The sequence below is a fragment of the Protomyctophum parallelum genome, assembly GCF_964188405.1.
Source record: "Protomyctophum parallelum genome assembly, chromosome: 1".
NCBI lineage: Eukaryota > Metazoa > Chordata > Actinopteri > Myctophiformes > Myctophidae > Protomyctophum > Protomyctophum parallelum.
The window spans coordinates 41,784,748-41,800,201 of record NC_139697.1 but is presented as its reverse complement, the minus strand read 5'-3'; the positions used below and the strand labels follow the sequence as shown (position 1 = coordinate 41,800,201).

Below are 15,454 nucleotides of genomic sequence, written 5' to 3'. Positions count from 1 at the left end.
TAACGTAAAACTTGTGTACTCAACATGCCTGGGTTCACATTCTGGCAAGTGGACTAACATGATCATTGATTGGCCAGATCCATATCTGGCCAATCAATCGGTAGACTAAATGTCATAGATGAAGATGACTGACATGCATGATCATCGCCACATGAAGTCCAAACATCTTTTAATATGAATTGTAGGCTCTATGTGGGTTTTTTTAAGTTTTCTATAAAAGGGTTCTCTACATGTCTTGAAAAATGTTAATTACATTATGCTATATTCATATATTGACTCAAATAGACAGGCTCTCATCCAGGAGTTCTTAAAATTAGTTAAATATAAAATAAAATAAATGACATATACTACTAGCTCTACTATATAAAATGTGTACTAAATGTTTTAAATCTTGTCAAAACATTGGTCTAATAAATTTTTGCACCGTGGCTGAGTTGTACAGCCTCCTCCTCAACATTGTAATCTGCGGTGGTCAGCAGTCAGCACCTCATCAATGATGATGTGCCGCCCTCGCCTGTGTGTTCCCCATTATCAAACAATTGTAGTGTTTTGCCAATTATTACAGCCTGGCCCACAGGTTGATAATCACCGCTCTGCTACCCCTCACCCATGGCAAAGAAGGACCAGCTATTATGTGATAAATGTGAACAGTACAACTCAACATGGAATGACACCCAGTGAGTGTGTCCCCCCCCCCCTTGGAGTGGTTGCACCACTCAAAAAAACAACATGTGCTTTAACAGCATGTGAAGATTGTAGAAAAGCATCTTTTGAGCTTTATTATTTGGGAAAAGCAGGGTGTCAACAGTACAATGAATTCACATAATTCTGTCAGTGTACTAAAGGAAACATGATGGGCTGACATCAAAACCCACAGCAGCAGAACAGGACATTTCCTATGTAGTGCTATGTCACAAGACATTACGCTCCGTTTCTTTAATTCCCTCCAAACACCCAACCATCTCTCCATCAGTTCACCCACCAATGTCTGTCTCGCCGTAGTCAGGGTTGGAATGGAGAAGCGCAGGACTCAACCAGCTGGAAGGGGAGAAAGGAAAGAAAGAGGATAAAGAGAAAAGTGTAGGGTGAGATATACACCAAAACAAAGTTCAAAAAATAAACCCCATTCAAATTGCTAAATTAAATACCAATACAGGGCTAGTAGTACCATGTGTTGGACATGTGAGTACACAGTCCTTGTTCATCTTTCTACTGTCCATATTTTACTGCAAATAGAGGACCAGTCTTCCTTACCTCTTGAAAGGTAGCACAAGTAAACAGTACGATTATTTGCATCACCTTCACATGGATGCTTAACAGTTTCAAGTAAACCAAAAACATAAACAGACTAAATTAGGAACCTTGCTTCGTTGGCTAAATTCATCAAAAACAATCATGACTCCAAAAGCTAAATAGAACACTGAAAATCAGTCGCCACAGCAGGTTGGAAAAACATCTGCTTCAGTTTTTCTTCACACCAGCACAGAGAGCAGAGCACAGGGACATATGTCAGCCATTCAAGGGAAAACTGCAGTTGACACAGTCTGCAGTCAAGGCGTTTCAAGACAAATGCAAACAACAGGTGACTGTGGCATATGGGAGGGTAACCTAAGCGGGAAGAGTAGGAAAGACGACAAAATCCTTATTCCTTACAAATGTCTAAAGGCATCCAAGGCCAGATTGGCTAGTCTATTTCAAGTAAAATCCAGCATCAATCAACTCGCATTGGTGAATACATGTACAGGGACCCTAATGTGCAGTTAGACTGCAGGCTATTCTGTTGGATCTCTTCTAGATCAGTGCACATACAGTACTGCATGCATTTGAGCTGGGAACAGTGGATACAACATATCAAATTGTATATGCCAGAATTGCAGATTAGTCAGATCACTTTTCAATTTAAGGGGTGGTGGTGTTACATTAATGAACAAAAAGCTTAAAAGTAAGCGTTTGCTTGCCACATTGTACCGATATCTAATCTTAAACTTAGATACTTAATACTTATAACTTGCATGTACTCCTCCTGACCCTAGCCTAAACTCCTTCAAACCTCAAAAAGTCCTCAAACCTAAAAAAAAAAAAAAAAGTCCTTCAAACCTCAAAGTCTCAATGAAAGTGTGCATATAGGACTATCTTTAAAAAAAGATTTAAACATCTATACATGCTTTGAATGAAACGAATATAATTGTGGTGTAAAATCAATATCCTTAGTTCAGTTGCTTAACTTGTCCAGTCCATTAAACAAGGGTATATTCTATTGCTTTGGAACAGTGAAAATACTAAACTTACTAAAGTCTAACTTTAACTTAACACAGCCTTCCATACAGCTCATCATAGTAGAGTCAAACTACATGTTGTAGTTACGTGCCAATAGGGATGTACTTATTTTGAGTTTGATAACGTTTGTTATTTAGACATTTTGAGATACTGTTTGAGCTATAATTTTTTATTTTATTGAGATACTAAATTATTATGAGAGAAGTCATAATTTCAAGAAAGATCCCCCCCACATTTGCATAAATGGACTTCCATACATACTAAATTTTTAAATACTTGTGATCATCAACTTTCTGGCACTCTTTGTAATGACTTTTGCAAATAAACCGTTTAACTCTTAAACCCCAGGGGGGTAAATCCGCAACATCGGAGTTGGAACCAGAGACCAATTGGGTCACCATTGAGTGCTGTTCAGAGGTAGACAGCCGCCGCTGCCCCCGCCGGCGGGGGCAATGGGGCTCAAGAGGTTTTAACGGCTGTGCCTAGAGGTTTAATGTGCATCTCTGATCTGGTCTAATTAGGTGTCAGAGCACAAAGTGACTGGAACTGGAAGTGCATCAGCACGTTGCTACTAGTGTGGGAACTAGGGATGCTCCGATCAGGTGTTTTGGGACCGATCCCGATTGTGTCTCTCATGATCCTAAATTATTATGTCAAAACCCATGTCAAAACTGTTCCTGTGTGTGGGGAGGAATGAGAGAATGTTTTGGCCTGTCAAAGATGAAAAATTATATTATACGGTATATATATATCTTACATTTAAACCACTTAAATGGTGTAAAAGATCGGTTTCTCCAGATAGGGTAAATTGCCGATCACAGATAGGGTAAATTGCCAATCACCGAATGGCGTGAATATCGGCCGATCACCGATTGATGGTCGATTATCGGAGCATCTCTAGTGGGAACCTCGTCAACGCCAAAATGAGGTAAGCAACTCTGAGCTCAAGTCAGACCACTCAGTCTTTCAAACATTCTACTATCAAAAGTAATATACATTCCATAATATAATCACATTGAATTTATATCCATTAGGCATTAGCATTTATCAGTTTTAGCCGGTACAGTCTCTACTAGTGTCCAGTAAGAGTCCAGAGTCAACATCACCCAGAGTGAGAGGAACACTTCAAGGGTCAAGTGGAGGAGAGGAGGCGAGGATTTAGGTGGAGAAGAGGAAATATAGAGTAGACAAAAACTATACATAATTAAATAAATAAATGGAATACTCTTGAGTAGTGGAGGGCCATTAGGGAGACGAAGGTAATCAGTTCTGTTGTCCAGAGAGAAAGAGGGGGGGGGGGGGGGAGGAGGAGGGTTTACAGGTGGGTGAAGTCCAAGTATATGAAAAGTAGAGAGCTGCGATTGATTTATATTTTGTATGCGCCATGCTGTACAACGAAAATAACAGACCTACTACATCTGCTATTTTCACACCACGGCACACAACCAAGTATAATGTAAATCAGGCTTAGGGCCAGTTTATGCATGAGTTAAGCAAACCAAATTCATTATATCACCAGCTTAGAGAATGATCACCAGTACTCAGCCAATCAGTTCATCTTTACGACATGTGACTGAAACATCCTTCTTGTTGCGGTGTTATACACCAAGAAAAGAATAAACTAATGGATGACTACTGATTTGTGTTACTCTGCTTTGTTTTAGGCCATCTCTTGATAACCACTCTCCTTGATATGGTTTCTTGACTACGTTTTATTTGCCATTTCTGTGTTTGTCAGCATGAAAGCTGCAACTTGTTAAACTGCAGACATTATGTTTGCCAGAACAATCACTTGCAGTGATGTAGTCTCTAACTGTCTCACAGAAGTGATCTGTGCACTTTTACTGTATACAGAGAACAGTCCAGCCGGTGTGACGTTTTGCTTAACCCTCGCACAGTCTCCAATCCTTGGCGAAAGAAAGATGGCAGAAAGAAGAACAATGAAGAAAACTAGTTGTGTTTTAGTTGAGGTGGAAGAAGAAGGTTCACCAGGTGAAGTGTTAGAATTCTTTTAGTTTGTTTTCTGTTTTAGATGAACGAGACTTGGTCTTTACAGGCGGAGGCACGGGCAGCAGAACTGGTTGCCGCGGTAGCAGAGAAGGCAGCTACGATGGCGGCAAAGACAACGTTGGGTGTCTGGGCAGCATCGACAGCTGTGTGCAGGCCCCGCTTGCTGTAGTACTGCACCAGAGGCACCGTCTGGCGATGGTACGCGTCCAGGCGTGAGCGCAGTGTCGACTCATTGTCATCGCTGCGTCTCATCAGGGGTTCACCCGTCACCTGGGAGAGGAGAGGACAATGAGGGAGTTTGGCTTTTCGTTTTGGCTTTTTTGTTGTCATTGCGGTCTATATTGTGCAATTGTAAAATGAAGTGACAAAGAGGGAGATAGACACTGAGAAAGACAGGAGAGCGGATTGAAAAAGCTATGGTGAAAGAGGCGTTGTGCCAAAACATTAGCCTGGTAAACCAACTCGGACACGGAATTCAAAAGTTTCATTTTCATTCAGCAGACCACTGAATAAAGAGGGATAAAAGAGGAAATAGGATTTGAGATGACACAGAGCAAGGAAGGGTAAAAGGGGACACATGAAAAGCAGATAAAGAGAGAGGGGAGAGAAGGGAAGAATGAGACCAGTCAATCTTGCCAATTGCCACTGGGTTTCACATGTTACATGAAACCTGGTACCCTGTATAGCTAAACGCTAGATAATTAATTGAGACAAGGGACACCGGGTCATTACAGCTTACCTTGTGAAGCCCCCCCCCCCCCCCCCCCCCCCGATTAGTCCTGGCGAGACAGTGCAATCCACTCTGGATGCCGTGGTTCGTGATTACCTGTGTTATGTTGTCAAACTTCAAAATAAAATGCCCACCATTTCCGTTTCCATACACCTTTAAAGGGGAATACCTTTAATTTTCAACATTTTACTATGTCATTAACAATTGATGTCATCAATATGTGTTTCACCAGGTTAATGATTTTTTTCACAGAATGGGGGGGGGGGGGGGGGGACTTTATTATTTCCACACAACAGCTAAGGTATATTAATGACATAGTAAAATGTTGAAAATGAGTGGAATGCCCCTTTAACACATTCCAACGGAAATAACAGAGCTATAAAACCCAGCACTTTAATGCCAATCTCGGGTATGTACCATTTACCGCATAGGGAGCCGCCATCTTGGAGCGTGCAGCCATGAGGCACGCTCCATAGACTCCTGTAATGGCGGGGATCTTTAGCAGTGTTTATCTCCGAATTGAGGCTTTGATGAGGCGAGGTATGATGTTAGGAGGTCAATACAAAATTTGCGCAAGGCTCCGGTTAGCAGATTAGCGCGTTTCATGGGCGGCGGTGGCTCAGGGGTAGAGTGCCTGGATGGTAACCGTAAGGTTGCCAGTTCGAACCCGGGCTCCCCCAGAGTTACTGTCGAAGTGTCCTTGAGCAAGACACTGAACACCTAATTGCTCCCGATGTGCTAGTTGGTGCCTTGCATGGTTTCCGCTGCCATCTGTGTATGAATGTGTGTGTGAATGGGTGAATGTAATGCACAATCTCTGTAAAGCGCCTTGGATAAAGGCGCTATATAAATGCACCATTTACCATGACGGAAACAGCGTTGGCTAATACTTCCGGTTCAAGAGTCGCGTCACAGGGTCCTCTTTTTGTAGTTTTTGCCTGGCGTGGGTAAAAGGGGCGCCCAGGAACCACCTGGCATTTAATTAAAGCACTGACTGAATCAAAACCACCATCAGTTTTAAGCCTGCGCTTAAAACATTTGTTATGTCCTCAAAGGATAGAGAGCAGTACATCGTTTAGACTCTAAAACGATCTAAACTTTAGTTCAGACTAAGCTTTAGAATAGATGGGCAAAGATAAGATAAGACAAGAAAGCTTATTCGTAGCATTGATGGTGAAATGACTTACATCATCTTTCATGTGTTCTTTGGGAGGGTTGAACTCTTCGTGATAGGAGCGTCCACTTGCCTGGTGAATTAGCCTGGGAACGTGGTGGTGGTGTTAGGAGAGGCCAGAGAAGGAGAGGACAGGGAGGGGGAGGGGGAGGGGGGGGGCAGTGTTTGTGTTAAAGGTCAGAGGAGGGGGGGGGGGGGGGGGGGGGGGGGAGGGAAGAGAGGACGACAGATGAATGTCAGATGGTCGTGGTGAGCAATAATATGAGTGTTTCACATTGCACTCTCTGCCTCAGTCTTTCACATGCCTCTTGTTTGTCCTATTTTAAAAGCTTACTCTGCGGTCAATCACCACAAAGGAGCCCCATCTGCAATCAACCACAGGTTTACTCTATGGGCTCGCCGCTCAGGTAATGTCAGGCGATTATGGCGAGTAAAGACAACAAAAGCGCAGCAGTAATAACCAAAAATGGGTTTTCCGAAGCAGTTGTCCCTTATCGAGTTTGACTTTCCAAGGGGTAGTGCATTGAATGTATGTACAGTAGGAGCCATGTACATACTGTAGGCACAGAAATGCATACAGTACAGTAGACCTCATACCTAATCGAATATACTGAACACAATGGACTCCAGGACTTTGTTTTATCTTTTTAGCCCAGGTGTTTTTACTGTAGTACCTTCATGCCGTTTGAAAGGGAAGTCTGCAATGTGCAGTGGGTGCATACACACCACCATCTAGTGGGCATACAATACAGGTCATTTCAGATCGTTCAACCACACAAACCCAAATCTACTTAACGCAGGCTAGTGCATGCACCATCGAAGGCAATGTTTCACATCCTCTTTCTTGTACGAATGTGCGTATGTTCGGAGGTGTATATACTGATGTTGACGTAATGAAGATATGTTTCAATGTAGGGTCATAACTGGCTGTCGATGGTGACGTAATTAGGATATGTTTCACTGTGGTGAATTAAAGGTATAAGGGTTTATCATCGTTTATGTATACATGTAATCTGAAACCTATCTTTATTAAGTCACCATCGAAAGCCAGTAAATACCCCGGCATTGATACATATCTTAATTACATCACCATCAGTATATATACCTCCGAGCATACGCATAAAAAAGCCAGCCGACCACAGTATAGTACTTTCAACTTACATACGTGTATACATACGTTACCCGTTACCCAACCAATATTGAAACATATCGTAATTACGTCACCATTGACAGCCAGTTATAACCCGACTTTAGTATTTAATTCCAATGTTTTACAGAGAGCCTGAGATTTGAAAGTTCGTAGCAGCAAGCAGAGTGCGCAAGCAGAGCGCGCAAGTATTGTGGTCGTGTCAGTATTTTAGCCGTGATGTGAGTGCCCCCTCCAGAGATACTTCCGGGTCCTACTTTTGTGTCGCTTTTGTGTCCCCATAGAGTTATACTGCGAGGCTACGTCGGACTAAATCTGAGATGAAAACAACCACGAAAGTCTAATTTTACCACTTTCCTCACAACAACAAAGTTGCTGCTCTCCCAAATCTGGCTGTGACAGGCCGTCTGCCCCACACGGAATACAATCACCATTTTATTTTATTTCATTGTGTCAACTAAATCCTCATTAATTGCAAACTAGATTCAACATACTCAAGCCTGCACACATTCTAAATATGCCCCCGAAATATTGTACCGAGCAAATGGACTGTTAACACCTTCAATAATAATGATAATAATAGTCTTTATTGTCTCCACATCATATATTTTCTTTGTCATGGATACATGTACAAAACATTAATATTTCTACTCGAGTTGGAAGCATTAAGACCCATTTCCTTTCTGAAAAATAACGTCATTGTAAAAAGATTCATGTGTTTAGATATTCTATTTACAATGAGATGCGGACGGGAGGTGGTGCCACTTGGACCCGGACGTAACGTAGCACTACAAAATGACGTCGGACTTAAATACTGAATAGTACTTTCAACTTACATACATGTATACATACATACTAGGGTTTAATCCTGTGATTCCGGGCCTTGGAGTTTGCACACAGTGCGCATTCTTTCCCCTGATCTGAGTGGTCAAATGTCCAATCTGAACCCTCCCATCATTTTCAAACATGTTTGATGATATTTATATGGAATTATGGATCACACTCGAGGGCTGCAACGGGAGCCAGCGGGACCCAGCGTAAATATTGGCGGCGCGGGCGGAATTTAAATACCTGCGGGCGGGCACGGGTGGTCAAGATAAAATCAGCGGCGCGAATGTGAGTTGCGAGTGTGTGTTTTACCAACGGAGCGAGGAGGAGTTTCCTTTCCCGTGATGGACATTGTCGCTTCTAAACACGTTTTTGCCTGCATGTGTGCGCGTGCAACGGAACACAAAAGTTGAGTAGGCTACAATTTGATTTGAAAATATTAAACCCTAATACATACGTTACCCAACCAATATTGAAACATATCGTAATTACGTCACCATTGACGGCCAGTTATAACCCAACATGCTTGGTAGGTATTGATGGTGACGTAATTAAGATATGTATCAATGCCGGGTTCTAACTGGTTTTTGATGGTGACGTAATAAAGATTACGCACATAAAAAAGCCAGCCTGAGCCGACCACAGTATAGTACTTTCAACTTACATACATGTATAGTTGTATAAATAAATTTACCAGACCCAATCAATATTGAAACATATCGTAATTACTTTCGTAATTAATTTCAATGTTTTACAGAGAGGCTGAGAGTTGAAAGTTCGTAGCGGTCGACAGCCATTTAATGGCCTACTTGTGTGCAACTTGCAAGTAGGCACTCGACAGAGTGCAGTTCTAGTTACTGCTGTGTGAGATGACAGTTTTTCAAGTGCTCATGTGAGAATAACCATTATGCCGCTAATGTAAATTCCCCACAATAAAACTTTGTTTGTTTAATCGTTTTAATTAATGATAACATGAAATCGAACTGCTCCTACCTGCCACAGATCCTGCGGACCAGCAGAGAGTCATCAACAGCAAACTCAATCACAGAGTCCAGATTCTCTTGTCTCTTGTCCATCAAGTCATCGAGCTGACAAGGACATATTACAAATTAGAAAAAACATTGCTTGATGCAATAAAACAGATCTATGCATAAATACTGCACTCACGTGTTTTAGATATCATGTATAGACAGAGTGATATACATACACACAACGTTGTGTCAATATAGCTGGGGGGGGGGGGGGGGGGAGGTGGAGCTGGGGTAAAGTTCAGAGTTCTCCCAAAGGGAATAAACAGTGGGTTGTTGGTTTTTCAAACGCGTCGCAGAATACTACTAATTTGAAAGTAGGTGCCATAGCTTGCCAGATCACAGGCACAGATCCTTGTTGCCACTCGACAAGGAACGCTAATTTAGAAAATGAAACAAGCTAGAGTCCGTTTGGAATGTTTTCCTTGGCTGCTGGACATGATCCAACACAACACAATGGCCTGATATATTCTCAAGGTAAGAGACACATTTCTATAGATATGATCACTGAAACTTATCATAATATACATTTAAAAATATATAGAATATAGAACACGATTTAGTGAATTCCAAGTAGGCTACCGACACCATTCATTGCGACCGCACTTTGCCAAACGATAATGGCTCCGTGCCAAGTTCCAACTGTCTCTAAACTAGGCTACTTAGAATTCACTACAATGTGTTCTATAAACATTATTGATGACTTAATGGCTGTTGGTTTTTGATATTACGTTAAGTTTAATTGATCATATAGTGTCTCTACCAGGCGATTAAACACTGCGCCACGTTAACACAATGCTTTGTAACATGGAGGGAGAGGGAGATAGAGGCAGATCTCCGATTTCGCTGGTGCAACTTGACGCATGCAATAAAGTATAAAGAGATAATGATAATCAGATCTGACTGACTATAAACCACTTGAACCCCAGGTCCCCCAGCAAAAATCTACAAACTCACAATGCATCACAATGCGCTGGGAGCTCTGGACTGAAGTGTTTTACGCACAGTCTCCATTTACAGTCCTTATGGTTTACGCCTACACAAAGGTTCAGATTACAAATACAATGGGCTCACCCCAGGGCCATGGATGTTACAATTCTCCTAGGGTTGGTATAAGTACCGGTATCTTCCGTATTGTTCAATAAAAACCTAAGTTATTCAGTTTTTGGCAATGCGCTTTAAACGATGCCCTATCGGTTGGTGCATGCGGATACATATAATATAACTGATAAAATGGCCACAGATCGGATTTTTATTGAACAATGCGGAAGATACCGGTACAGCCCCCCTGAGGAGGATTGTAACACCCATGGCTCTGGGGCGATCACATTTGAAATCCGAACATGTATGTAGACGTTAACGTTGTAAATGGGAAAAGTGCATAAAACAGGTTGAAGTTTCGCCATGACAGACCAGCGCCATGTGAATCATGGCTAAATCGTCTCGTATACTAAAAAATAAATAATGAGCTTTAATATTGACGTAGATCTCGGCCAATGGCGGTGAATCTGTTAATAAGTCAACTTTCCGAGGGGGACTGAAAGATTGCGTTCCATATGTCCTGATGGATTTTTTTGTGGTTGTCAGTATTTCTATCATCCAACAAATCACTCTGAAAGTGATCCAAAGGATCGTACGCTATTATAACTCTATGGGGAAGACCATTTTCTTTAACCCAGGCTAAAACCGGATGTGACTTTGTGGGCGTTCCTGTCTACCTTTGTGTCAGTGTATCCAGTCAAAAAAAACCTCACCATCTCTGCTTGTTTGACCGTGCGGGGGAAACCATCCAACAAGAAACCATTCTTGCAGGGTGGCGTGTCCAGGTTCTTCTCGATGAGTTCTACCACCATCTCGTCACTGACCTACACAAGCAAAACAAGGATAACCTCAGTCCATTCATTCATTCATTCATTCATTCATACGATAATTTGCTCCGACTAGCATGATGCTTAATCGATCAATTACTTTGGGGATATATGTTCTTTGATGGTGTAAAATGATTGACTTGTAAAGTAAATATATTTTTGTCTATACAATGTACTTCACGTACTGTGATGGTGGTGGTGTTTGTTGTTTTAGCTTTTTTCAGCCTATATTGATAGTGGACAGTAGACCGACAGGAAATGGAGAGAGATATGGGGAGTGACACGCAGCAAAGGTCGTCAGGCTCGGCAGTCGGACCCGCAACAGGCTAGGTGCCCGGACCACAAGTACTATAATAAAAATAGACGGGTACTGTGGCGTCTCTTCTTCACGTCTTACACAGGATGTTCCCTCCGAACTCTCCCAAGTTGGCTTGTCAACCATGACTGACAACTTAGGAGTCCTACATGACGCACATGATAGTTAAATAATTAAAGTGTTTAACTTTGAATTATACCATCTTTTAAAACATTAAACAAAACATTTTTTTTAAATCTTCAAAAAGTACTACTATTCCCAGCAGACAAGTGTGAACAAAGCTTCCAAGTGAAAGTACGGCAGAGCTAGAACATGCCAAAGGAGTATTTGGGAATATGGATTCCAGATAAGCCGACTCCACCAGATGGGGGCTGTATTGATTCACAAGTTTACAACACAGCCTCCAGCCTCCATCGCTGACACAGTAGCGATGAACCGAGCCGGTCGCGGCTCAGACCAATCAGCTAACCAATCAGTAACTACAGCCCGGATTAAGGGCCCGCCTTCTTCAGCGATTGGGCTACAGTGAGCCCAGATGGAAGTGGTTTGTGAAACGAGTGTAAAGCTAGCTTCTTCCATCTGGCGGAGTTAGGTTAGAATTATTTTGCCCTATACACAGGTTTAATGTTTGTCTTTAGTTCGATGTTTGCCATTGACAATGAAGGGAAAATCTACGTCATATTGTCCCTTTATTGTTAATGGCGTTTAATGTTTGTGTTGGCACCGTTTGTTTTACATCACCATTACATCACCGAATCAACACGAGTTAAACTTTAATATATTAGCTCCCCTCACTTCACAGTTCACACAGGTGTGATTTTGTTTAAGTCCTGGAAATATTACAGCATGCTTACAAATAAGACACCGACTGTTGGTGAGGAAAATAAAGCCATAGTCATCTTACCAGTTTTCCAGCATCCATGGTCTCCTTAAGCCTCTTGCCCAGCTCAGAGCCTGATGCCACCATGGCCCTCAGCATGTCTCCTGTGGCCAGGTGGCATACACAGTACTGATCTGCCAGCCGCGGGGCCTGGGGGGAGATTGGTGGGGATCAAGATATTAGGTGAGGTCAGGTGGTAATCTGACAGAAACAGTCTTCTGTGACCTAGTCAGAAGAAAAAATAAATCTGCAGATTTAGAGCGTATGTATGGTAAAGGGCTTGCTTACATAATAAATGATTAAAGGAAAGCAAAAGAAAAGACACATTTTGCCTACAGCTGGTAAATGTGTCTTCCCTTCCTTACCTACTATGACTATAGCAAGCAGTAAACTATAATTTTGGTAGTGATATGGTGTAAAAAAAAAGTAGCAAGTTAAAATCAGACCTGTCTGAAGTGAGTGATGCTGTACTGTACATACTGTACAAGCCCTCATCCCTGGCCTGTGTGTTAGGCTGTGCAACAGTGACACTTGGTGGTGACCAAACACTATATTATACTATAACGCTATTTTCATGCCAGACAGACCCAGGGACACACATAGCTGTCTATAGGAGTGGTTGCACCACTCAAAAACTCAGACCCGTCTGAAGTGAGTGGTGCTGTACTGTACTTGTGCTGCCTGTACGTACTCTACTCAAGTGGTAAATTAAAAAAACAATGGGCTTGTGAATTTTAACATCACGTTAACTACCACTAGTTCATAAATGATAGTAAAATGAAAGCACCAAAAGCCACATTTTGCCTACAGCTGGTAAATGCGTCTTCCCTTCCTTACCTATGACTATGGCAGGCAGTCAACTATAATTAATTATGGTGTAAAAAAGTCAAGTGGCAAGTTAAAAAACAATTGGCTTGTGAATTTTAACATTAAGTTAACTACCGTAACCACTTTGGCGGGCAGAATTTGTATCATGGTGAAGATGCTCTTATTTGGTTCCAACCAAAGTACAAGTCAAATAGGGCTGGCTAGGCTAAACAACATATTTTGCAAGCTGGGACAAGCCTGCTAGATTTTTGACATGTACATGGCCAAATTACAAACAGCTACTTTTTCCAACAAACACACTGCCTTCAAGGTTTGATGTACATTCCCGTCATGAACAGGAGACACGGATGAGGGGAATGACAGTAAACTAACTATAGAATAACCCAAGAATTGAGACAACACAGATATCATGTGCTCGTCCCCTACTACAACACATTGCAGAAACAAACTAGAAATGACTAGAAATGACTGGTGTAGTGGTCACCTGTATGAACTATGAAGCACATTGTTTAATTCAAAGGCATTTGGAAAACTCATTAATATGCATTCTGTCCAACTTTCCAACACTTATACAGGACATTTGACAAGTTTCACTGACTGATAAGGTCACTCAAGAGTAGTCAGCTTCCTGTTTGTTAGACATTTGCGACACAAAGCCTTATGTGAATTTTGCAACCTCTGGTATGCAGTCAGACCACAACTAATAGCCTACCGGGAGGGGAGCAGTACAGTCTATCCAGCAGTGCCTTTGGTACAATTGCACATTAACCTACATTGTTTTTAAGCTGTTTGGGAACTGCAAGACTAGAGATACACCATTATCAAAGAAATCATGAAGCAAACATTTTAGCTAAGTGATATGAAAACTAAATATTTTTGGCAACATTGCCGTAGTCAAAGTATCTCGAATTCTAAGTAAAAAATGTAATTAGTTACTGCATGTTACAAGGGAAAGCTCCTCTTTCTATGTTGTAGCCTACTTAGTACAGTCGGTGGGCGTAACAATTATGACACTGGATGGGATTTCTATAAAAGTTTCAATAAAAACCTGATCAAGAAGCCTTAACCAAATTGGACTTGGGAGTGAAAAATCTGTTAATAATAACCAGTAGGTTGGCCCAGGCCGTAGCGTAACGGTCTGGGCACCGGACTGGTAATCCAGTCGCAGTGTGCCGTGGGTTCGACTCCCGGACCCGACACGGCCTTTACTGCATGTCACCCCCCCATCTCTCTCCCGTTTCCTGTCAGCCTACTGTCTGTCCCTTCAAAAAATCAATAAAAGGCGTAAGCCGCAAAAAAATCTTAAAAAAAATAATAATAATAACCAGTAGGTGTCTCAAGCAGCAAATGTTACACACACACAGCCAAATATGTCTGGCACCTTATGTACACATTATGCCTACCAGTATTATCTGTTTCTCTCTTGCACACGCGATACAAAACACACATCAGGCCACTTCATTACAGTGACCCTGATCAAACGGTTTCAAGTTCAGCAAGTAAGTATCCACAGCACCAGCCAGCAACCAGGTCATTTAAGTGTAATACCACTTAAGCCATATTTTATACTCCATTGCACAATAATGCCCCATTTGATACTCGAGTCCAGTACATTGCACAATAGTGTCACTCTAATACATAAAATAACAATCTACAGGCTTGTATCTAGATTTTTGAAAAATGACATGACCATAACATGAGTGAGATACCAATCATGCCACACCAGCCATTGGCATCATGTCAGGTTTAAAGACAAGAGCGTAGTTGTGTGGGGCCTTCAACCCCATCGCTGTGATTGGCTGAGACGCGTCCAGCCCCTTTTTCATTAGGAAATACGTCATGATTATGGTCGCAAAAAGACATTTCAAGTAACTGGTCTTCAAAGTTAAAGTCACAAGTGACTATAGCCTCCCACCAGACTGCCCAATGGCACTCAACATAAGTTCCTAGCTTGCAAACTGTCTTTACGACTGATGCGACTGATCTGTGAACTTGTGATGACAAATAAAACCGGAGTCAGCTTATCCCACACTGGTGTCGGCCATGCGCTTTCCATTGCTAAGGTGCAAGGCTAGCAAGCTAGCGACTGAAAGACTGAAACAAGTGTCTCTCACCTGCGTCCCTTTGCCGGCCCCGGGCGGTCCGAGCAAAATCGCCCGAATCCCCTTTTGCACATCGGCTACGGCCTCTTTCAACTGTGTGCTGGGGGCCATTGTCTGTACAGTCGGGGGGTAAAACACTAGGGCAGCCCAAACTTTCACGGCCGTGTGGCACTTTGGGCTGTGAGCTGAGCTGAGAGGATTCGAGGAAGTGCCTCCGCCTCCTTTTCAAAATAAATGATTGGAACCCGCCCCCCGCGAGAGGATAC

At 42.2% G+C, this 15,454-nt stretch overlaps 1 protein-coding gene across 2 annotated transcripts; it reads right to left on the bottom strand.

The window, feature by feature from the left end:
* Positions 1-747: 747 nt before the first annotated feature.
* ak2 (adenylate kinase 2) lies at positions 748-15,378 on the bottom strand. 2 transcript variants are annotated; one of them, XM_083769155.1, is made up of 7 exons: positions 15,201-15,378; positions 12,283-12,408; positions 10,949-11,059; positions 9,160-9,254; positions 6,205-6,277; positions 4,332-4,557; positions 748-1,038 (listed from the first exon to the last, which is right to left on the bottom strand). In XM_083769155.1, the coding sequence occupies exons 1-7, from the start codon at positions 15,297-15,299 to the stop codon at positions 1,031-1,033; spliced, it is 738 nt and encodes a 245-aa protein (XP_083625281.1). In that variant the 5' UTR covers positions 15,300-15,378; the 3' UTR covers positions 748-1,030. The 2 variants fall into 2 exon arrangements, with proteins under 2 accessions (XP_083625281.1, XP_083625280.1); XM_083769154.1 differs by lacking the exon at positions 748-1,038 and having other exon boundaries at positions 3,837-4,557.
* Positions 15,379-15,454: the final 76 nt, after the last annotated feature.

Bases quoted from the DNA above. Each gene is read 5' to 3' on its own strand.
- ak2 (XM_083769154.1), bottom strand. From the start codon at position 15,299: ATGGCCCCCAGCACACAGTTGAAAGAGGCCGTAGCCGATGTGCAAAAG. The intron at 12,409-15,200 runs GTGAGAGACACT...ATCTCCCCCCAG, and splicing joins GGGCCGGCAAAGGGACGCAG to GCCCCGCGGCTGGCAGATCA. The intron at 6,278-9,159 runs GTAGGAGCAGTT...CCACGTTCCCAG, and splicing joins GTCCGCAGGATCTGTGGCAG to GCTAATTCACCAGGCAAGTG.